At 41.4% G+C, this 23,377-nt stretch overlaps 1 protein-coding gene across 1 annotated transcript; it reads right to left on the bottom strand.

Moving 5' to 3' along the window:
• Positions 1–1,698: 1,698 nt before the first annotated feature.
• LOC129079816 (transmembrane 4 L6 family member 4-like) lies at positions 1,699–18,870 on the bottom strand. The gene is made up of 5 exons (XM_054585056.1): positions 18,697–18,870; positions 17,879–17,968; positions 9,282–9,418; positions 4,351–4,525; positions 1,699–1,917 (listed from the first exon to the last, which is right to left on the bottom strand). The coding sequence occupies exons 1-5, from the start codon at positions 18,868–18,870 to the stop codon at positions 1,699–1,701; spliced, it is 795 nt and encodes a 264-aa protein (XP_054441031.1).
• Positions 18,871–23,377: the final 4,507 nt, after the last annotated feature.

The raw sequence follows: 23,377 nt of genomic DNA, 5'->3' as shown, positions 1-23,377 counted from the left end.
TGGGGCCTAGATATTGGGGGTTTTTTTTAAAGCTCTCCAAAGGAGCTAAGCTCTGTGGACCCAAATTTTAAAAATCTAGGCTGCTTCTGGCAATCCCCAAACCTGAGCATGGTAGCTTTAGAAAGGATGTAGCAAAAGCCTGACTCATCGATTCCATTTACAGACCAGGCAAGTGAGGCCAGGAGACTGAAGCTTTTCCACAGCAACACACTTACTATGTCTCAGCCAGCATCCAGTTCTCTCTCCCATGGTCCAGTGCCACACTGAAATAGTGAACCCAAAGCACTGCTGAAAAAGACACGTTAGTAAATGTAGCTCGAAGACCTAGTAAATGTAGGTCTGCATTTTCAGCTGCAGACCACAGACAGCATCTCCCAGTGCCTGCAGTGCCTGCAGGTGTTTTCTTAGAACTCAGTTCATGGAGCTTTCTTGAGAATGAATATGAGTAGATATTTGAAGAATCTGTTAATGCGGGGGTCTGTTTGTATGTATCACACTGAGAATTCTGTGGCGGATCTTGTGACTGAAAGTGCTGCTGGTCTGCTCGGTGCTGAGAAGGGCTCAGCCTCTGCGTGGCTCCTGAGGGCAGCAGAGCTGTAGCGCGGCCGAGGGACAGTCTCTGGGGGACGGGGCAGGAGAGCCCGGTGGGCGGGGGGGGCTCTGGAGCCGGCTGTCCTGTGTGGAATGCCAGCTGTGCAACGGAGTTGCTCTGTGACGTTGGGCTTCTGGCTGACCCTGTTTGTGCCTCGGTCTCCTCAGTCCTCATGTAAGGCAGTAATAACCGCACGCCTACCGCGGAGGGTTGTGGTGTTAAGTGGGGCCGACGCATGCGAGGAATGGTGTCCACATCTGAGTCATGCTTTGCCAGTGGCAGCCCCTCAAGGGGGCGACAGGCACAAGGGACTCGGAGAGCCTCCTCGGTGCTGCGCGGGGCACAGGCTTAGGAACCTGCCTTTTATTTTTTTCTTTTTAAACCCTGATGATTCTAGAAATCCTCTCCTGCATCCTGGTTTCTTCCACACAGAGAGGATAAAGTCAGTAAATAGAAATACTTGGGGATGGTGGGCATACAATGCAATATACAATGATGTACCATAGAATTGTATACTTGAAGCCTATGTAATTTTATTAACCAATGTCACCCCAATAAATTTAATTAGAAAATAAAAAGAAATACTTGGGAAGTAGAAAGCACAGGAGTAAGCAACCAGGGGCCCTGAGTGTGGTTGTATTTAATTAGGTGCTCTGAAAGATTATATAAAATACTAATTTTGATTATAATATTTTAATTGATAGTTCTCACAAATTCAGGTTAGCATGAATTAATGGACAGCATTAATTATAACATTTAAAGATAACAAAAATTTTAGTATTTTCATTCTACACAGAAACTTTAAATAAGGAAGCATTTTTCCTAGATGTTTTTAGGGGACTCAGTGAGGCCACTTAGCACAGTGGCTGAGAGAGTGGACTCACCCTCGAGCACGCAACTGTTTGGGTTTGGATCTGGATTTCCCATTTGTTGTTTATGGGGCCCTGGGAAGCTACGATTTTGTTCTAAGCCTCACTTTACTCTTACACAAAATAGGCCAATCATAGTTTTTATATCAAAAGGCTGTGTCAAATACAAACAAACCCAGACTTAGCTAAGGAGAAACTTTATTCAAAAGGACAATTGCAGCAGGACAATCTCCAATCTCAGGAATTTGCTGCTGCCTCAGACACGAACAGAAAAGGTTTCTCTTTCTCTGGGAGAGGTAAGCAGCCCTTAGCAGCAACGGGAAGCTGGGCAAGCAAGGGGGCATGATGGCTGCGGTCGGACGGGAAGGGCCTCTCACCGTGGTCAGCCCAGTCCCCGCGGAAGCTGATAAAGGGACACCCGAGTGCTGTTCCGGGCTGGGGGCCAGGAAGAGGGGCCTGTGGGGATGGAAGAAGCTTTGCACAAGTCAAGACAAAGCAGAGGGTAAGAACACTTGGTCAGTTGTTCTGGGGAGGAAGTGAAATTACCCATGGTATACATTACCAAGATTTCTGTAAAAAATGTTGGGTGTTTTTTTTTATTACAAGTGGTCAAGGGTTGCTCAAAGTGGCTGGTTTTCAGCATAGTGGCTGGTGAGCTTTAAAAACTAAGTAACAGCAAAGGATAGACTTCCATGCTTCATGCCTCAATTTTCAGTTGCATTAGGTCTATGCGGGGCTCAGGGATCATAGTTTTAGAACATTTCCTGGATGATTCTGAAGATCAGCCACATTTGAGAAACAGTGGTCTAAACTGATTTGAAACACTGTATGTGTGTGTGTGTCTATTTATAGTTCTCCCAAGGAGGTCTTAATGCCTACATGACTGCCTTTCTTCCTTCTTCCTGTTAAATGCCAGATTTGATCTGTGATCTCAGAGTTCTCATTGCAGTGAGGGCAAAACCAAAGACATGTAACATGTAAGTCCTTGTGTCTTCAGCAGCTGTCTCCCAGGGGCCAGCATTCAGTGGAGACTGGTAATTGCTTTATTAATGACTGTAAGAAACCTAGTTGTCAGTGTGGCTAACTTACCCAGTGTGGCCTATCAGCTTGGCAGGTGGAGAGGTGAGCCTCGCTGGCTTGGAACACCCTCTGGGACTCTTCTTATTGTACACGAGTCAAGTTACCAATCCCACAGGCCTCCTTATTTCACCGTTGGGGGACTTCAACATTTCCTGGATGGTTGATTGCCTTTTAACAGTCATTTCACTGATGGGGAAATGGAGACTGAGAAAGTAACTTCCCAGGATCCCTAGCTGATATGTGGAGCAGTTGGAGTTTGAACTTAACTCAACACAATGGATTTAACTCCATATTAATGCCTGACTCATAAAACCAAAGTTAATGTCATAATATGACACATAGCATTAATCATACCTATAACCTTAATTCTTGGGCTATAGGCCCAAGTCAACTTTTTAAAAATGTTTTTTGTTTGATCAAAAGAGGCACTTGTAGAGAGGTAAAAGGAGGGTGTTATTTATTCAAAATTTTGTCCTCCCTCTGGAATCACACATCATCTTTATTACACTACCACTGAATTATAATTTTAGTTTCATACACATAAGGAAACCCTTGCTAATGATGGTAGGCACAAAAGACTAGTTTCATGTTATTCACACACATTAGCCAAAGGAAACCAAATAAAAATTATTTATGATACATCAATCACTTTTTTCCTATAAATCTGGAAAACAAAAAATGGTCTTAGTTTCTCACTTTTCGTGTGCTTCCTTCCTCTGAATTATGTAAAACTTCCAAAGACATAAACAGCTGTATATACAAAGAAGCAGTGTGATAGTACATATGATTTTATACATTTTCACTTTGGAAGCAAAAATTTTGTAAATTTAATTTGAATCTCTTGATCAATTCCAAAAGGAAATCAATATGAAAGATTTAAAAATATAGTGTAAGGGGCCAAACTATTTCACATTTGAAACTAACATAAAACTGGAAGTTGAGCTAAGCTGGTTGGAAAGGAGAAGGAATAACTGTGCCCTCCCTAAGCTTTGACAGTTTGGATACAGATAAGACTGACAACCCCAAAGAGAAAAGGTCAAGTTTAATAGTCTTCCCACATGCCATCAAGTTAGAGAAGGTCATCACAGAGGTTTAAATTCGTCTATATCCCTAAAAGGTAGAAAAGTTAATTATAATATTATTCTTCTTAGTTTCTTGCTTCCCTTTTCCCTTCTTCCCTCCCCATCACCCCCGTTGTACTGATTACTACCGCCACTTATTGGTTACTTAAATCCTCGGTGACTTTTTTCCCACATGTTAACGATTTCTCTCATCTGGATCATAAATTTCATCAAAATATAGGTTTTACATTGGTGAATTCTATTCTATTCCAGAGAAAATAAAATACTCTGAAGCATGTTTCATACTATTACCTGGCAACTTTAACGCGCTGTGTAGCTCTAGTTAGGAAACGGTGAGAATGTTTCGGCCGAGACCATGATGTGTTACTGCTGACAATATGTGCATATGACAAATGCCCACTACCTGGGGATTTTCACATAACATTATTATAAATTTCTATATGATATGCAGTACTTTGTCTGTAGGACTATGGTCAACTGGGTGTGAGATGAAAAATGTGGGATAAATTCAGCCTGAGTATATTAACATGCAAAGAAAGCGAAACTTCTGGGTTCCAGCAACACAAAGTCACAGTTTCCCTGGGTTGACCGAGGGGGCTTCCTGGACTGTCCAGCCTGACTCTGGTTTTCTGTAGCTGGCACTCTCTGTACCATGTCATTCCACTAGCACTGCAGGTCAGCCTCAGCGCTCTCATCCTGAGAAGAAAGGAAAAATGCCTCAACTTACCCGACAGCAGTTTCCACACACAGTCCCCAGGAGACCATTGACCACCTGGATGGCACAGAGAACCATCTGGATCACCGCTATGACCAGCAGGATGGAGAAGAGGGTGAGATTCCAGGAAACCACATTCTCGGGCTCCCGGCACTTGCTCCGTAGCGATTTGTCACTGAGGTAGTCCCTGTCAGGAGCATGGGGGAGGAAAGGAGACATCTATAAAATGTAGACAATACCCTAGACTACAGAGTCACCATAATAAATTTTTTTTGCAATGCTTTCCATCCAAAACCTAAGTTCAATAAGAAATACATTCCATAATATCGCTACTTTTTAAAACAATGCCTAATATTTTTATTGACTGTATTATATGTGTTAGTCTCTTTTCTGCTCACTTTACACTAATGCACTCATTTATTTCTCATAGAAAAGTTTTTTTTTTATCACAAATAAAGATATTGAAGCACAGAGAGGTTAAGTGACTTACCCATAGGACACAGGGCTACTAAGCGACATAGTGATTTTTGTGAGTTGACCAAGAGAACAGGTAAATTCAGTATCTATTAAGGAACCTAGAAATGAAACACTCCAGGAATAGAATCTTACAAATATTCCTTGGCTTTATCTCACCTACTGTCACTTGAGACCACTTGGACTTTGACAAAATTCTATTGCATCTAGTGGTCATCAGAACTCATGTATAGTACAATTGTGTTATATAGTTAAAAGGAAAAGCTTGATTTTTTAAAAGACTCCTAGCCAAATTATGAATTTGACTCAACTATGTTTTTGTTAACATGTGGGAATTCCACATGCAAAAATATTTAATTAAAAGCACTAAATAATCTGCTGCCTTAATATATATTTTACAAAAACTTTGAAATAGTAGCACTGCAATATATTGATGAATTCTGTATATTAGGAATTCACTTCATATAAAGGACGTCATGCTATGAAGGAGAAATGTGTACCCTGCTGTCTTCAACAAAAAGCACAGGAAACTGGGTCAATCTTTTGGGTTATTATTATTCCTTCTCTTATTCTTAGAGCCACAAATTGGCCTCCCCCGCTTTCCTTATGCCCCCTCTATCCTCTCAAGGCCTCAATGCGAACCTCTGTCTGCATGTGGCTCCTAAATCAACATCCACCTTATTGTTTCTAGGTCTTTTTGATGACTCCTGTTTCTGATAGATTCTTTAATCAGTATACACTTATTTCAATATATTTTGTGTTAAAATTTGAAAAATCTTTGCAGTGATGGAAGATGCCTTGGCATTTAACAGTCAGAGGAACAAGGGAGTGAGCATTTGCTCTTGATTTAAAAAATAAAAGACTGTTTATAGCATTGATTCACCTTTCCACAAGAGCACAGGGTTTAGCTGCGCACTAGCTGCGTGACTTACCTATAAAATGGGAATGACATCATCTATGGAAACATGGAGTTATTGTAAGGGCTAAATGAGTTCACACTAGGAAAGAGATTAGGACCGTGCCTAGCATATAGTAAGTGCTCAATGAGTGTTAGTATTGTTATAATTTCACTTAATCTGAGCTGCCTGGTCTACAGGACAGAAGCTGGTATTTTGACTTCTGATAGACTTGGGTTTGAGTGCAAGGATTCATCTTACTATCTGTGAATTCCTCATACAAATTACTTATGCTCCCCATCCCTCTCCCTGGCACAGTATCAGTTTCATTATCTATACCATAGGCTAAAAACCTCTCAATTGTGAGAATTCCCGGAGACAATATCCCTTACGAATTGTTGTGCAAGGCCTCTCTTCAGTAGTTATTATTTGTAAAACACTCATCTTTCTGTTCTGCATTTTTCCTTGTATTTTCCTGTGTATCTATCTACACAGATTTTCAACTTGCTGATGATAAGGCGTTATGGAGAGACACCATTTCCCAGGCACATTTGGTAAAGGAAAGCCCCTGAGGTGAAGCGATCGGCAGCGCCGAGTTCTTTCCCTCGCCTGCAGCGTGTGCAGCGGCGGGATGACAGCGTCTCCTGGCGGTGAGATTAGTAAAACGCTCAAGCGGGACCTTGGCAGCCAGGACTGAGCTTGGCGCCCGGAGCAGGGCTCAGCCCCACTCCCGCTGCTGCCTCAGGCCCCACAAACCACCACGGATGGCTGCTCCAGGCCCTTCCTCTCTGCCCTGAACTCGCAGGTCTGAGCGTCTCAGAGATCCCGGCGATGACTGCCGTGCCCTGGTGAGAGGGGCTCTCCTATCTCGTGGCCCTGGGGGCTAATCCTGCCCCATAGCCTGTGAAGCAAGGGGAGCTGGGGCAGTTTCCAGGCAGTTTACTGAGCATCCGGGTTCTTGTGCAGGGCCTTTCCACCCGAGCTGCAGTGATCCTGTCAACATCGGCCCAGAGAGCTGTGCATTTCCTGCAACTCACTCCCTGCAGCTGAAGGAAGGAGCAGGGGGAGGCTGGATGCTCAGCCTGGCTCCTCTGTGGGGCTAATCCAGGTGCCACCTCCTCCTCCGGGACAGACTGCTGGTGCTCCTCCTGCCTTGAGCTGCCTTTGGTTTCCCTTGTGTGCTTCCCAGCACTCCGTGTCACCGGCTGGCCTTCTGCCTGTCTCCTCTTTGGGACTTGACACTCACGAGGGCAGGGCCATGTCCCCTGTGTCTGTCCCCAGTTCCAGCACATGCAGTTTCAGTAACCAGCGGCTGCTTTCAGGGACTGCGACCTGCCCGTGTTCTGGGCAGCTGCTTCACATCACCCTCTCCGGTGTGACCGGGAGGTGCTGCTCCCCTTGGACAATGCCTGGCAGAGAGTTACCTTCAGGGAACAGTCACTGGGTGAATGAGCCTACAGATTCTGAATGCAGATTAAAAAGTTGAGGCTGGAAATGGAAGTGCCTGGGTTTGACCTAAAGCCTGTCTGACTCCAAAGCCAATGCTCCTCACCATTGCATAAATCTCTCTAACTAATTATATCTGCTTAGTATATTTGAAATATGATTTATTGATAAAATAAATACATGTATAATAGTGTGCCAAACAAGGTTTACTCATACCATGATAAAGAGATTATTCTCTTTGAGTCTTCTTGTGACTGCTTGAAAAGATTGAATTAAATCACAAAATCATTAATGGCATAGTTACCTGTAGCAAAACTTAGAAAAAAAAAAAAAAAAGACCTTTCTACTCTCTAAAGTGAGCTAACGAGAGCAGGGCATTGGTCCCATTGCATCACAGGCAGGTGTGACTATGCCAGGGGACACGTTTGGCCCTAGTGTCAGACACTTGAGAATGTTGTACCACCTTGCATGTGGCTGGGCATCTGCTGTGTTCCCTCTCTTCTTCCTTTGTTGTGGACATAGATTTACTCTAAGTGATTTTTAATTGATCAAGGATGATATTATTCACATAACAGAATAAATAGTAAAACCTGTTTGTACTGCACTGATGATGTTAGAAAAAATAAAAAGTGGGTCCTTGAAAGAAGATGTAATCTGTAGCTGACAGCCACACCCCCAGGTGGGGGAGAGAGAGCCCTCAGGGGAAGAACCTCAGAGGTGGCTCAGCCTTCTGACGTCTGAATACCTGTGCTCAGGGAGGCCAACCCCATGACAGTACGGCCCCAACAGTCCTCTGCGAGACGAGAGGGCTCTTTACTGTAAAATACATTTGGAAATCACTGCCTATAACAGAGGCCTTGTATTACTGCTTAGCTACAGAGAAGGGTGGGGATGATATTTTATGTGAAACTTGTGAATACCTCGAGACCTCAGATCATGACAGAACCAGTACCACCCTCTCCCCCATCAGAAACCTGCCCTGAGGTTCCTTAGTCTCTCATTGTACGTTAGTAATATGGAGTCCCATAGATTTTCTAGTAATGAACCCATCTTCCGTGTGTGAGAGGACCAAACAACCGTCTTCCCTGACTCTCCAGATGTGTGAGTGACTGTGCTGGGTGGTGGGGCTGCCGCGGTGAACAGAGCAGAAATGGCCCCAGCCCTCGCGGGGGTCAGAGTCTACATGGCAGTATCTGATAGGCTGCGTGTGACGATGAAGCTGTCCTATGCCTGTGATGGTCGATACAGTCACTACCAGCCATGCGTGGCCACTGAGGACTAGAAAGATGACTAATGCGATGGAGGATTTTTAGATTTTACTTCATTGGAATTAATTTAAATGTAAATAGTTACATGAGGCTACTGGCAGGACAGAGCAGTCGAGAGGCAGGGAATGGGTAACATGGGAACACTAAGCCTGGACGTCCTGCCTCTGCCCCCAGCTGGTGGTCTGACTTGGAGCACATCAGAGTTATTATGCCTGTCTTGGCAGGAAGTAAATTACCTTTTGGGTTTATTACAAATATTTAATTATAAATTTGTTTTAAAAAAGGAAAGTTCTTTGTAAACTACAAAGACCTTGAAAATACAAAGTGTTATTTTAATGAGTTCTATTAACATATATTCTCACGAAGAATCTACAGTATTTCCAATGTCATTTGCTTTAATTTTGCACCTTAAAAATGGTTTTGTCCATGATTATTTGACTATTTGACTAATTTGTCAATATTTGACAAATTTGAGGTTAAGTGAAAGCACTGAGCCCTGTTAGTGAGTAATCGTTTTTGTTTTCTATTATGAGATTTGCAATGGAACCCAATACTCTGTTTATTAGTATTATTAGTTGTCTCATGTGTCTGCTAATAAATTTTGGATACCAGTGGGGACACCACAAATCTCCTTCCCTCAGGCCAGCGGAGATGCCCTCTTTCTTTATTCCTCCTGGTCTCTGTCAGAACAGCATTGGGAGGTGAGATTAGAGGTGAGATTGTGTGCAACTTCACTCCAGTCCCCAATTCCAGCTCTGCCTCAAAGAGCAACATGCCTGAGACTTGTAAATAAAGATGGCAGGAGATGTGCAGTTTCTCCCCCTGTAGTAACAAGCGGGCATTGCAGCGTATACTTTACCCATTTTGGAAGGGGTAGCCCCACTCGTTATTGTCCATGAGACATTTAGGACCCTTCCTGATTGAGATGAGTGAGATGACAAATGAGTATGCAGCACCCAAGAACCCAATCACAGCAAATATTATGGAGGAGAACATCTGAAAGAGAAAAAGAGAGACAGCCAGGTTCTTAAGGTGGCCCGTATGTTGGTGTCAACACACCTAACCAGCCTATGGCTAAGCATGGTAGCTACAGGGTTGTTACAGGCAGGAGCCAGTCTTAACAAGGGATGGGACCTCTCAGGTCTCTGAGAATGATCTTGGTGTCATGTAGCATTCAAGTTCTGCTGTTGAGAAAGAATAGAAGTCTAGAAATTCTCATTTGTTGTAGTTATATTCCCTGAGGTCAAAATGATTGAGTCCAACCTCTCTTCCATGTGGTCTCAACCTTCAAAATATCTGCAGACATTTTGTATCTTAAACATATATTTAACATCTCTCCACCCCTTCCACTCTCTGAAAGTTTTTTCTTCTTTGGGTTAAATAAGCCCAGCATTCCATTTCGTCTTCTTCTTTTTAAAGATTGTATTTATTTATTTTTAGAGAGAGGGGAAGGGATGGAGAAAGAAAGAGGGAGAAACATCAATGTGAGAGAGACATATCAGTTGCCTCTCATACGATTCCCAACTGGGAATTGAACCCACAACTTAGGCATGTGCCTTGACTGACCTTTTGCTTTGTGGGACAATGTCCAACAAACTGAGCCACGCCTGTCAGGGCCCTAGTTCTTTTAAATATTTTTATATGACAGAGATTACTTAGTGAAGCATTAATTGCACTAGCATCTTTCTTTTTATTTAATTAATTATAAATCAAAATAGAATTATACAAAATGAAAGGCAGAAACAATCCTGGAGCCCATTTGGCTGTCTCCTATAGATGAACCAGATTAGGCCCAGAGATGCAATGTCGATTCTAAACAGCAGTAAGAGAGTAGTGTGGGAACATTAATAATTTTTGAAATAGAGGGGGAAAATTATCACCTCTATTAACTTTAATTTGGTGACTTGAAGGTTTACTGCAAAGCACATGATTTTAAAAGTCAGCAGACCCAGCAGACCCAGATCTTAGCTTTGCTACTTTTCTCTGTGTGGTGATTTTGTATAATGAATGTTTCCTCAGAGTCTTAGTTTTCTGATCTATAAAATGGGAATAATAAAGCTTACCCAAAGGTCTGTTGTGAAACCTAATTTAAATGTCAGGTTCTTCCCCTTCCTCTCCATGTATTACTAACAATATTACCATAATGGATATGAAATCTACATAATAATGGAGTTCCACTTCAGTTGGTATTTGTTTTCATATCATATATAAATGTATTTTTGGTGCAGCTTTCTAGACAGCTCTGGCCCCATGTGCCTTATGAAGCCTTGTCTGTCTTCCCATGTAGAAGCGACCATTCTCTCCCTGTCTCCCGCCCCAGGTTCTCCGACTGCCTAAACTTCTATCACAGTGCAGTGCCTACAACACTTTAATGCATAGCTTTTTATGTTTGTCTTCTTAGCCAGAGCACAGACTCCTTGAAGCCATGGACAGTGAGTTATTTGAAGCTAGTTAAGACATTGTTTGGGTTTTCCTCTTCTTGATTTATCAAGGGATAACTAACTACCTGTTAGATGACTTCAATGACTAAAGTTTCATATCACTCATTGTTTAGATTTTTAAAAAAAAATTTTTATGTTTAGGGTGTCCTAAATCCATTCTCACCATCAAAAACATTTGTGAAGATACTCTAGGGCATAAGTAAATAAAAATTTTGGTGAATTTCTCATGTTAGAATAGCTGTTCTTTTCCAAACTATGCCTTGTTGAATAATTTTAGAAATTGTTAAATTACATAAAGTTAAATAACTTGCTTTTTTTTCAGTGTCAATATGTTTTTAATCAGATTAACTTGGAATTTAGCTAGAAGCATTTATTTATTTATTTATTTATTTATTTTTGTTCTTTTTAATTTTAACTTTTTATTTTGTATTGTTGATGCTCTTGCAGATGTTCCCTATTCCCCCCTTTGCCTACTGCCACCCAGACCCTGTCCCTACCGCCCCTCGCCTTCCCCACACTGTTGTCCATGTCCATGGGCTATGCATATACATTCTTCAGCTAATCCCTTCACCTCCTTTCATCCATTCCCCCCAACACCTCCCTCTGACGTTTCTCAGTCTGTTCCTTGTACCCATGCTTCTGGTTTTATTTTGTTCATTAGTTTATTTTGTTCATTAGATTTCACATATCAGTGAGATCTGATAGTACTTCTCTGTCTCTAATTTGTTCATTTCACTTAACATAGTAATCTCCAGGTCTGTCCATAGCTGTTGCAAAGGGTGAGAGTTCCTTCCTTTTTATAGCTACATAGTATTCCATCATGTAAATGTATCACGGCTTTATCATCCCCTCATCTTCTAATGGGGACTTGGGCTGTTTCCAGATCTTGGCTATTATAAATAGCACTGCCATGAACATAGAAGTGCATATGCCATATTTTGCTGTGTATAATGCATACCCACATTTTTCTGCACATTATACATGGGATTATTATATCTATTATTATACTCATGGTATGTAATTATTATACCCATGTATAATGCGCATCCTTATTTTCCCCTAAAAGTACACATTATACATGGCAAAATATGGGAGCCTTTCTGATTAGTGTTCTGGGGTTCTTAGGATATATACCCAGAAGTGGGACCACTGGGTCAAAAGGCACTTCCATTTTTAATTTTTTGAGGAAACTCCATGCTGTTTTCCATAGGAGGTACACCAAGCTGCATTCCCACCAACAGTGCTATAGGTCTTCTTTTTCTCTACATCCTTGCCAGCACTTGTTTGATGATTTATTAATAGTAGCCACTTTGGCAGGTGTGAGATAATACCTCATTGTTGTTTTAATTTGCATTTATCTGATGATTAGTGACATTGAACATCTTTTAATATCTCTATTTGCCATCTCTATGTCTCTTTTGGAGAAATGTCTATTTAGATCCTTTGCCCATTTTTTAATTGGATTGTTTGTTTTCTGGTGTTGATGAGTTGTACAAGTATTTTATATATTTTGGAGATTAACCCATTATCAGATGTTATCACTGGTGATTATGTTCTTTCCTAAGATAGGTTCACTTTTCATTTTGTTGATTTTTTTTTTTTTTTGCTGTGCAGAAGCTTTTTAGTTTGATGTAGTCCCATTTGTTTATTTTTTCCTGTGTTTCGCTTGCCCTAGGAGACATATCAGCAAAAATATTGATCTAAGAGTTATCTGAGATTTTACTGCCTGTTTTTCTCCAGGATTTTTTTGGTTTTAAAGTGTACATTTAAATTTTTTTTAGTTAAATCTATTTGGAGCTCATTCTTGTGTATGGTATAAATTGATGGTCTAATTTCATTTTTTTTTTTTTTTTTTGCAGGTACCTGTCCAATCTTCCCAACAGCATTTATTGAAGAGATTGTTTATACTTCATAGTATGCTCTTGTCTCCTTTGTCGAATATTAATTGATCATAAAGGTGTAGGTTAATTTCAGGGCTCTCTGTTCTGTTTTATTGATCTATGTGCTTATTCTTGTGCCAGTATCAGGCTGTTTAGATTACAGTGGCCTTATAGCATAGCTTGATATCCAGTATTGTGATCCCTCCAAGTGTTCTTCTTTCTCAAGATTTCTGAGGCTATTCAGAATCTTTTCTATTTCTTTGTAAATTTTTGGAATATTTGGAAATATACCATTGGTATTTTAATAGTCCATATATATATATCTTATTAATGTGTGTGTGTGTATGTGTGTGTGTGTGTGTGTGTGTGTGTGTGTGTGTGTGTGTGTGGTGGAAGGTTCTAAAAGGTCCCTTCAGCTAAAACAACTCAGAATTTCAAAAACTATTAATTAGTAGTGAGAAGAGAAATCTGACTTGTGCTATTCCTGCTGTGTGATCTGAGTAAGGCTTTAGATATCAATCCTGGAACATTTTGGCACACAGATATTTAAAGACACAAAAAGTGAGTACAAATGCAAACATTCCTTATCTTAGTTAAGTCTGAGTAAATGAAAAACCAGGTTACTATAAAATAGCAATTAGATGATTTTTCCCTTTAACAAGGAGTCCCCACTGTAAACACAGTTCTTTGAAATTATAATGTTAATTATATATATAATTAAAAAATTTTTAGTAACTACCATTAAAAAAGTTTAAAAATTATAAATATACATATTCTTTACCTTGACTTATCTAAACTCTCGTCATTTCAACATACATTCGATATAAAAACTACTGGTGAGATATTTTACTTTCTTTTGTATTAATTCTTTGAGATCTAGTATGTATTTTATACTTAGGGTATGTTTCAATTTAGATTAGCCACATTCTGCGTGCTCAATAGCCGCATGTGGACAGTGGCTGCTGTACTGGACAGCATACTCTATCTAAAATATTGATAAATGGACTGTTGGAAGTAAAAGTTAAAAAATATATGGATATGGTGTGCACTGAAATTATGATTATGGTTCCTCACAGGAGGGAGGGAAATGTAATAGTGGAAAGGAAAACAGTGACTTTCAAATGAACCAATAATGTGTTATTTCTTTATAAAACAATTGGAAGAAAATAAGGCATTGAACTATAACTTCATAAAACTACAAGTGGTATGTTCTGTTTTTATATTCCAATTTGAAATCTCTTTCCTTAAAATGAATAAAACAAACACCCCAAACAGATTTTTAAAATTTTTTCTTTTGCTCCAAACTTATATTTTATAACATTTCCTGATAAACCACATGATGCAAAGCACACTTTAAGTCCTTTTGTTTTAACTAATTTTAGGTTCAGAAATCCTTTTAAAATGCCAAATTACAACAAAGGTATCATCAGTGTTAAAACCAGTATAAAATAACTTCATCATAGGTTCTAAAAGACAAATTTTTAAAAAAGATTTTATTTATTTTTAGAGAAAGGGGAAAGGAGGGAGAAAGAAAGGGAGATAAACATTGATGTGTGAAAGAAACATCTATCAGTTGGTTGCCTCTTGCATGCCCACAACTGGGAACCTGGCTACAACCCAGGCATGTGCCCTCACTGGCAGTGGAGCTGGAGACCTTTCAGTTCACAGGCCTGCACTCATTCCACTGTGCCACACTAGCCAGGGCAAAGATAAAAATTTTTTTGTTAAAAGAAAAGTTGTTAAGATCAAGTTTAATATGTTTGAGGAAGGACACTCTAAGTTGGTGTTTTCTGAAACAGGTAACAAGTTTGGAATATCTCTGGAAGAAGACTCAATAATTGGGAACAGTGGTAACCTATGGAGGGTCTGGGGAGGAGGAGGAGAGAGGAGGAATTTGGAACCAGGAATGGGAAGTTTCTTTAGTAGTCTTTGAACTTTGGAAATGTTTTTCCTCATCTAAAAGAATGAATACTAAAGAGGGACACCACCATATAGTGGTCCTGGGCATGACTTATAAGCAGACCAATCTGGGTCTGAGTCCTGGTTACTCCCTTATGACCTTGGGAAATTAATCTCTCTGAGACCTCCACTTCCATTCTGTAAAGTAAGGCTCAGTAATAAGTACCTGCCTGAGGGAGACTATAATTTATACAATTGCCTAATCAATAGTGAATAGGGCATCAAAAAGACGTACTCTAGAAAATCAGATAACCACAGTTAGGTGGGTTATTATAATAGTTAATGCCCTCCACTGATAGGATAACCAGAACTCTCTTTTGCCTGTGTTCAAGTTTTGACTAATTTCCCATATCATTAGCAAGAACTTGTAAATGTTATTATTATATTGTAATATTTCTATTATCATACTCTGACATACACATTTTATACAAATACAATACAGAAAGCATAACCCTGAGCAGCAAAACAGAAGTAAATGGGCTCTCTTATGGTTGTTCAACACACCTGTTCTGTCCACATTGATAAAGAAATTTCTTTATATATATATATGCTGTAAAGCACTCCCTTGAAATGGAAGATAAAAATGCAGTCTAATCAGACGCCCTCTCATTCACCACTTGTCAGCTTTAAGACCTCCCTTTCTGTTGGGCTGTTGGGGGCAGACCACTTGGGATCGAACCCCATTTCTGCCCCATCCATGGTGGGTCCTGGGTCTGGTGTGTGCTGAGGTCTGCTGAACCAGAGGGAAGAGGCACTGGGGGCTGGGAAGGGAGGAAAACTGGGAGGTTTGGGGACATGGTGTTTAGAGACTTGGGTCGTAGCAACATGTGCAGAAACATGTCTGGTGGGCAAGGACGTTCCTCCTTAGCAATTATACTATAGGATATATAGAGATTACCTGTTTTCCCCCCCTTAAAATGTTAGTGTCCTGTATTTTCCGCATTGGCCATGCTAGGGAAGTGGGGGCAGATGGCAGAGAGGAGGGTTGCAGTCAGACAGTTAATGTCATGTGTCTCAGATTCCTTATTTATACAATGAGGCGTTTAATGCCTATCTGAAAAGGTTCTGTGAGAATTGAACTGTAAGTTTGGAAATCACCTGAAATTCCTCCCGAGTGTTCGTTTACTTCATCCACCCCACAAGCATTTAGTGAGGACATTTGTGCCCTCAGTCCCCGGGCACCGGGTACCACTGTCCCCTTCCCTGCACACTGTGCTTACCACGTCTTCCCCCAAACCTTGCAGGGTCCTTATGAAAGGTAGCGCATGCTATGGTTCATTTCACAGCATAAAAACCGTTTTGTGAAATGTATTTCTGCCTTTAAGATGATCATTTCCAAGGAACTGTCTTCTTAAATACCCCTCCAACTAGCTGAGAAGCTCGCTCCAGAAGCGCTCACACCAGGGGCATCCCCAGGGGCCCTGCTGATCACTCCCAATGAAAACACTCCTTTGGGACCTGAGGACATCTTCCCTGCCACCAGCCCATCAGCCCTCTGGCCCTGCCTGTGGGTGGGGTGGACCTTTATCTACCTTAAAAGGGCGCTGAAATAGGAGCCTGCCCCTAACATATCTCCTTATCAATCTACCTTCATCCCATTATTAAAGAGATCTTTGAGCCAAGGTCCTCAAAAGGCTCTTTTGAAAGCAGGTACTTGACGTGAATGAGTTGATGAAATTGATTAGCAGTCCCATGGGACCCTAGAGATCACTTTTTAAAAAGGATTAGAGGGCAGAAGAACCTCCAGTTGGGAGGAAGAGGTAGAGACCAGAAAACAAACTGCAGACAGGGTTTTTCAAGCCCACCTTGGGAGTGCCCTGCTCTCTCGCCTCAGCCTTTCAGTCCAGCTTCTTGAAGAGTGGAGACCCCAGGGGCTGGGCTCCCTTTTTGCTCTGCCTCAGTGGACAGCGTGTCTCCATTTCCTGGTTTCACCATGAACTATCAATTAGGTGATTGCATGATTTTTTTTTCAGCCCTACAGTCAACGCATCCTGCTTCTACAGTGGATTCTTGTTCCTGGTTTTACTACCCAAGGAAAGGAAAGAAAAGAGAATGATGCAGCTGACTTCTGGGGAACATTCCGGAAAAACGTAGCACAAGAGAGGAGAGAGAGAGCAGGGCCTGGGAAAGATAGAGGGCGAGGTTGTGGGGACAGCAGCAGGAGGGAGCCCCCGGCACGTGGCTTGGTCTGTTTATGCTCATGGGCCTTTCTGACCAGTAGGGTTTATTGAACAATGTTCCACAGAAGCCTTCTTTACTTAAAGAATACTTTCCTTTAAGTCATCTGAACAAAAAAACTAGATTCTTTCGCAAACATAACATATCATAAATTCATTAATGTTGCTTGCATTTTTGCATCTGAAGACTTGTTCTCCTTTGTTAGAAAGGGAGATTATGAGGAGTTAAAAATAGTCAAGACTTCTTTTCATCAGAAAGATTTTTTTTGGTGATAGAATCAAAAGGTTGAAGGAGAAAACAAGAATGACTTTCCATGTTATTGAAAACTATAGCACATCTCTGTGCCAACCAGCAGAGCGTGGAGTAAACGTGGGAAATTCTGCTCTAGTCCAACTTACTCCTATTACAGGGGAGCAGAGGAAGGCCGAGAGCAGCACAGTGACCCGCCCAGTTGTAGAAATGAGATCCGACCCTACATCCCAGAATTCTTTCCACCCACCACAGAACGATGATGCCTGATCTCTCTGCCCACCTGCGAAAAGATGGTTGGCTGCATGAAGGAGGAAGTCCTGAGGCAAAATCCAGGGAGAAGCGGGAAGAGCCGGGCACTGAGGCAGTGACCTGACAGTGGTGTGGACGGGGACTTAGGGGGCTACTGGGGAGGGGAGGTTCCCCTTTACAGATGGACCAGAGAAGGAAATGACTCGTCTCAGTTCTCAGGGCCTCTCCTGGCCGAGGGAGAGGTCCAGTCCCCATCCCTGCTTCCCAGGCTGCATTCTTTATTTGGCACCAGGCAGTTCTCCAGGTCGGACATCCCTGCTTGTTTGTAAACTCTAAAATGGTACTCGTTCCCTATAAGTAAAAGGGCGCTCATTTGTTAAAATGGGCTTTTATTGTTACTTCCCATTCACAGGAAGAATTTCACCTCTATCCCTTCAACCCCTGTCCCTAGAGTCCTGTTTGGGGCTGGTTCTGCCATCTGCCCCCTGGGTACTCACCGCAAATCTTTTTCCACAGCTCTTGAGGCCACAGCACCCACAGCAGTCATTGTTCTTCAGGTCCAACAACATATTAGCGGGTAAGAGCATCTATCAAGAAGAGAAGAACCTCAGAATGGGTCTGAGGTGTGAAAGGGAGGCCCACACCTGCCTATGTGTGTGAGGAGCCACAGCCGTGACATGGGACTTAGTGGCCAAAGGATATACAAGAGCTATCAGAGTATAGCTGGTGGGGTGGACAAATGTTTTGAGCATTTAGATGCCATTTGGCTTAACTGCAGTCTGAATGGAGCAAGATTTCAATATCTGACACCCTGAATTTTCATTTAGCTCGTAAGTTAGGAGAAGAAAAAAAAAATGCGGCATTGATTATCATGAGAAGTGTCTCTCTAAAGCAGAAGTTTCCAATCTCTATTAGGAACAAAGGATAGGAAATCTGTCATGCACGCGTGGAAGAAGAATCCACTGACATCTGCTTCTCTGGGTGATTTTTAGTCAATCATTTATCTAGAAAGTGTATTTCCAGCTCCCCACTCGAAACACTCCTAGCACCTTCTCTTGGGTGACCTTCAGTTTGGTTCCTGGAACTAAATTGACCCATGAGAACTGTCAGCCCAAGTTTAAATTACCTAGTAAATTTGGGCGACATGTTTCCTTGTTAGGTCTTGATTGAAAAGGGAAAAATTAAGGCATAAACTTAACCATGGAATGCTTGCGTTTCTGTTAGCAACAAAATATCTTCCTGATCAATAAGTGCCCGATTTTTGAAGAATGGGGTAACAATCTCCTTCAGGGGGATTTTAAGGCTTTGTACTCACCATGAACCCGCTCCCTAATATTCCTCCGAAATACCAGACCTCTTGGGAAAGGTGGTGGATGTTGTCTATCTCTTTTCCTCCAGGGAAAAATAGCAGGATGTTAGACAGGAAAGCAATTGTGGAGAGTGGAAGGAGGGTGCACCCCAGGCACTTGGCACAGCCCCCGGTGCACATGCTGGGGAAGTACAGGTCAGGTCTGCAGAAAAGGCCCCTCGCTGACTCCTCCACGAGGTCTCTTCAAAGTTATTGGCCAGAAGGTTCTAGTAAATGTTTCCTATCTCAATCCATATTTTGGACCTGAGTAGCAAATCAGCCCGTGAACTGTGTCCGTGGAGTTGCTTCACCTTCTCAAATATAGCAGAACTTCGATGGTGATGGATATTTATTCTACATTCCCCTGACCTGAAGTCCTTTTTGTTTTTGTACCTCATTCAGAGCAATCATTTTGCCATGGAGACCAAGTGTGTTCTACAGACCCTGGTTCTATCAGGATAGAAGTTCTACCAATATATGATTAGGTGATTGAGTGCGCTTAGGTAATAGTAGCTTAAAGAAATGAAACATTGATTTACTGCAAGACTCCTCAGAGCCTTTATACGCTGGATGCATTGTGACTCACATGCATTGTGAGATAAGCGGGTAGTTAGGTGGGGTGTGTATGTGTGTGTGGAGGGAGGGGGATGATCCACAGAATCCACTTTATAAAATGCTTTGAAATTGATCCCTAGAGTCATCAATGAAGACAGCCTTTTAATAATGTGGTTAAAAGAAACCCCTCACTACGGGTACATAGGAGCTTGCAATTAAATCCTGAGATTATATAGCCTTGATGGGGAAGCTATGACAGGCAGGACCTCTCTACTCTTTCACAAAACAGGTCTTCATGCCGCCGTCATGGGAAGGCACAGGTCGTAGGTCAGACCCAAAGGGCCTTCACATGCGCCTTCCCTGTCTCCCTGGACTTCCCCACTCTGGACCATGTCTAACCGAGAGCGGTTAAAGATTCAGCCGGCATCTCTGTGTCTCCTAGGAGTGAACATCACCAACTCGGTGTCAGTGGTGGTACCTGGAATTTTGCCCAGAGATGGAATATTTTAGACCTGCAGCAATATAATCTTCTGATTAAATGTAGGCACAGCAAAAATGAAGTTATGTTAAACTTGGACTATCTCTCTTTCTTTCTTTTTTTAATCTTTTTTATTGTTTAACTTATTTTATTTCTTAAAAGAATTTATTGTATTTTTTAATTACCATTTAGTCCCTTTATACTCTCCTTCCCTTTGCAATCACCACACTGTTGTCTATGTCCATGAGTTCTTTTTCCTTTTTGCTCAATACTTCTACCCCCTCAATACCCCACCCCCTTAGCTGTCATCCTGTTTTCTATGAGTCTCTCTCTTTTGCTTATTAGTTCAGTTTGTTCATTAGATTCCACATATGAGTGAAATCATATGGTGTTTGTCATTCTCTGCCCGACTTATTTCACTTAGCATAATATTTTCCAGGTCCATCCATACTGTTGCAAAGGGTAAGACTTTCTTCTTTTTTATAGCCAAGTAGTACTCTGTTGTGTAAATGTTCCATATTTGTTTTATCCACTCATTTACTGAAGGACACTTGCGCTGCTTCTAAATCTTGGTGATTGTAAATAATGCTGCAATGAACATCGGGGTTCTTCTGTTCCTTCAAATTAGTGTCTTAGGTTCCTTTGGATATATTCTCAGAAGTGGGATTGCTGGGTCAAAAGGCAAATCCATTTTTAAATTTTTGAGGTATCTTCGTACTGCTTTCCACAGTGGCTGAACCAATCTGCATTCCCACCAAGAGTGTAGACAGGTTCCCGTTTCTCCACATTCTCGCCAGTAGTTATTGTTTGTTGATTTATTGATGATAGCCATTCTGACAGGTGTGAGATGGTATCTCATTGTTTTAATTTGCATTTCTCTGACAAGTAGTGACATTACACATCTTTTCATATGTCTGTTGGTCATCTCTATGTCCTCTTTGGAGAAGTGTCTTTTCGTCCTTTACCCATTTTTTAAATTGGGTGGTTTGTTTTTTTGGTGTTGAGTTTTGTGAGTTCTTTACAAAGTTTTGGTGGACTGTTACTCTTTCAAGAGCTTAAAAAAAGGAGTTAAAATGGCTTCCTTTTATTTTGTTATAGGAGAAAATGCAGGACAGACGCCCATGAACATCAATCCTCAGCAGACCCGTTTCCCTGATTTTCTAGACTGTCTTCCAGGAACCAATGTGGACCTTGGCACTTTGGAATCTGAAGATCTGATCCCCCTCTTCAATGATATAGAGTCTGCTCTGAACAAAAGCGAGCCCTTTCTAACCTGGCTGTAATCAATACCATTGTGACTTGGGTGCACCATGACCTGACATATCCTGGGCCTCTTGGAAGAAGCGACGGAGCAGAGCAAGTCTGCAGGTGAACCGCTTTCTGCCTCCATGACTCATTGTTGTGTTCTATGTCAGAGGGAAATGCATGGCTGGAAATCTGCTGTAGTCACATGTGAGTAACAAGAACGGTTAGCATAGCGATTTCTCAGGCATTTCGCATCTAAAGTGTATATCTTAGGATAATGAATACAGTAAAGATACACTCAGAACTGAAAGAATTAAATAAATGCTTTGGTAAGATATGATGTAGGAATAAAACTTGGAACAAATTAAACTGTATTATCTCAAAAGAAATTATTAGGAAAAATGGTCTTACCAATAATACAACTTGTAGGGTAAATTCAGAAACTTAGAAATTTGGTAAGGGTACAGAGTCAGTTAATAGTCTTGATGAAAGAGAGGTTTCTGTGAATTTTAAGTCTTCTAACTGACCTGGTCTGAATATCTTGTGACAGCTGTCTGATCAGGTGCTGTCTATTTTCAGTTTCAGGAAATCTTCACCTTCAGGTCACTAGATGGTGTGCAGGTCCCATCAGGGTAAAGTGCTTTCTTTAGCTATGTCACATGAAGAGGAGTCTATTCCCTGGAGTCTGTTGGCACAAGGGTTGGCTACCACTTCCTCATAGGGGTCTTTCCAGTGAGGTTGAAGGCAGTCTTTCTGGAGGTGTCTTTTCCAATAGATAAAATCTCCAGGTTGCAGAGTGTTTCTTAAGGTCTTCGTCTGCCTAGAGCACACTGTGAAAGGGCTGTTGTGTCAGAACATGGTTAATATTTATAGAAGCCATTAGACTTTCATAATATTGAATTATGTCTTCTTTTATCGGCTGTGGATCAAGAGAGGCAGAGGCCAGGTACACTGAGAGTTCTGGGACTATTTCAATGGGTGAGAGTTTGTGATTCCAAAGTGGTGGATCTGTGATTTAGAAGGACCATTGACAATGCTTTTGACCAAATATTTGGAAGGTCTCTGCAAATTTTGCTAGTTGAGTCTTAGCAATGTTGTTCGTGTGTTCAGTTACCTTGAGGAATGAGGGTGGTTAAGTGCAAAGTGTTATATAAAACTAGCCAAAAAACAAACGCTTGTCAAAGCATCTGACCCATTAAATGGATTCTCCTATCACTATGGAGTTCAAAGTGGTTCCCCAGGTAGGGATCATCTTTTCGAAAAGGACTTCAGCCACAGAAGAAGCAGTACTGCCTGTCTACAGAGAAAGCCTCAATCCAGTAAGATCACCTACAGACCCTGAGACTAAGACACATTTATATCCAGGAGATGGGGAAGCTGTATGAAACCCATTTGCCAAACCTCGAATGGTCCATTTGGTCATTTAAGATGTCTGGGAGCAGTGCAAACCAGCTTCCCTGGGTTGTACTTTGAAAAAGTGAGACAAGTGAGATAGATGCTTTCTGGGGCCTTATTAATATTCCCCACCAATACTGATTCATGAATGCTATCATTTTGTTAGTGGACCAATGGTTTAATGCAAGCACAGTAGTTAGAAGTGGGTATTTTAGAGTCTCTCGTAGGACTGGATTGTTACTTGATTTGAAACAGAGCTTTCTCTTTTTATCAAGTTAACAATGGCTGGATTTCCAATCTTGTTTTTCCTTTTATGAGGCCAATAGTTGGGCTTTTCTAGCCAGCTTTTCTAAGTTATCGTTTGGGGAAATATCTATTTGACTCTTGTTGGTTCCTTTAAAAGCAGCGTTTCCTCCAGAAGTGTCAGCAAGGTGATTTCCCTTAACTTCTAGAGGGTTGAGTTTAGAATACCCTGGGAACTTAATGATAACTAAAGTAGCAAGCGAAAGTATGGCTTCCAGTAATTCCAGGACATGCTGGTCAATTTTAATTCTATGTGCACTGAAAGTAAGGAAGTCATGTTGCTTCTGCAACATTCCAAAATCATGAGTTACTCCAAAAGCAGATCTACTGTCAATGTAAATGTTGTTGATTTTGACCTTGGCCGGGGTGCAGGCCAGTGTGAGCAAGAATGAGCCATATAATTAGACTTGTCAGGCTGCAGTAACAAAGGCAAAGGTGCTGCTCCAGTTACAAAGGGTGTTGACTTTGCATTTCTTATACAGCATTTGCCATTGTCACCTTTTAAGTAGGAACTCTTAGTGAACCAGAAGAAGCTGGAGTTACTCAAGGAGTTTCTTGCAAATCATCCCGAGTGGGCAGGAGGTGATCTGTCAGTGTTAAACAGTTGCACGGGGCTTTGCTGGTTCTGAATGATAGTTGTTCTGTAGTTTTGCTACCAAACCCAACCAGTAA

Source organism: Pteronotus mesoamericanus, unplaced genomic scaffold (genome assembly GCF_021234165.1).
Source record: "Pteronotus mesoamericanus isolate MK-2021 breed Mesoamerican mustached bat unplaced genomic scaffold, CSHL_Meso_final contig_82, whole genome shotgun sequence".
Lineage (NCBI taxonomy): Eukaryota > Metazoa > Chordata > Mammalia > Chiroptera > Mormoopidae > Pteronotus > Pteronotus mesoamericanus.
The sequence above is the reverse complement of the archived record's forward strand: the minus strand, read 5'-3'. Positions and strand labels throughout refer to the sequence as shown.

Coding starts and splice junctions, on each gene's coding strand:
- LOC129079816 (XM_054585056.1), bottom strand. CDS start 18,870: ATGTGCACCGGGGGCTGTGCCAAGTGCCTGGGGTGCACCCTCCTTCCA. Junction 9,419..17,878: donor GCTGTGGAAAAAGATTTGCG/GTGAGTACCCAG, acceptor TTTCTCTTTCAG/ATGTTCTCCTCCATAATATT. Junction 1,918..4,350: donor TGTGTGGAAACTGCTGTCGG/GTAAGTTGAGGC, acceptor CCATCCCCACAG/GCCCCTCTTCCTGGCCCCCA.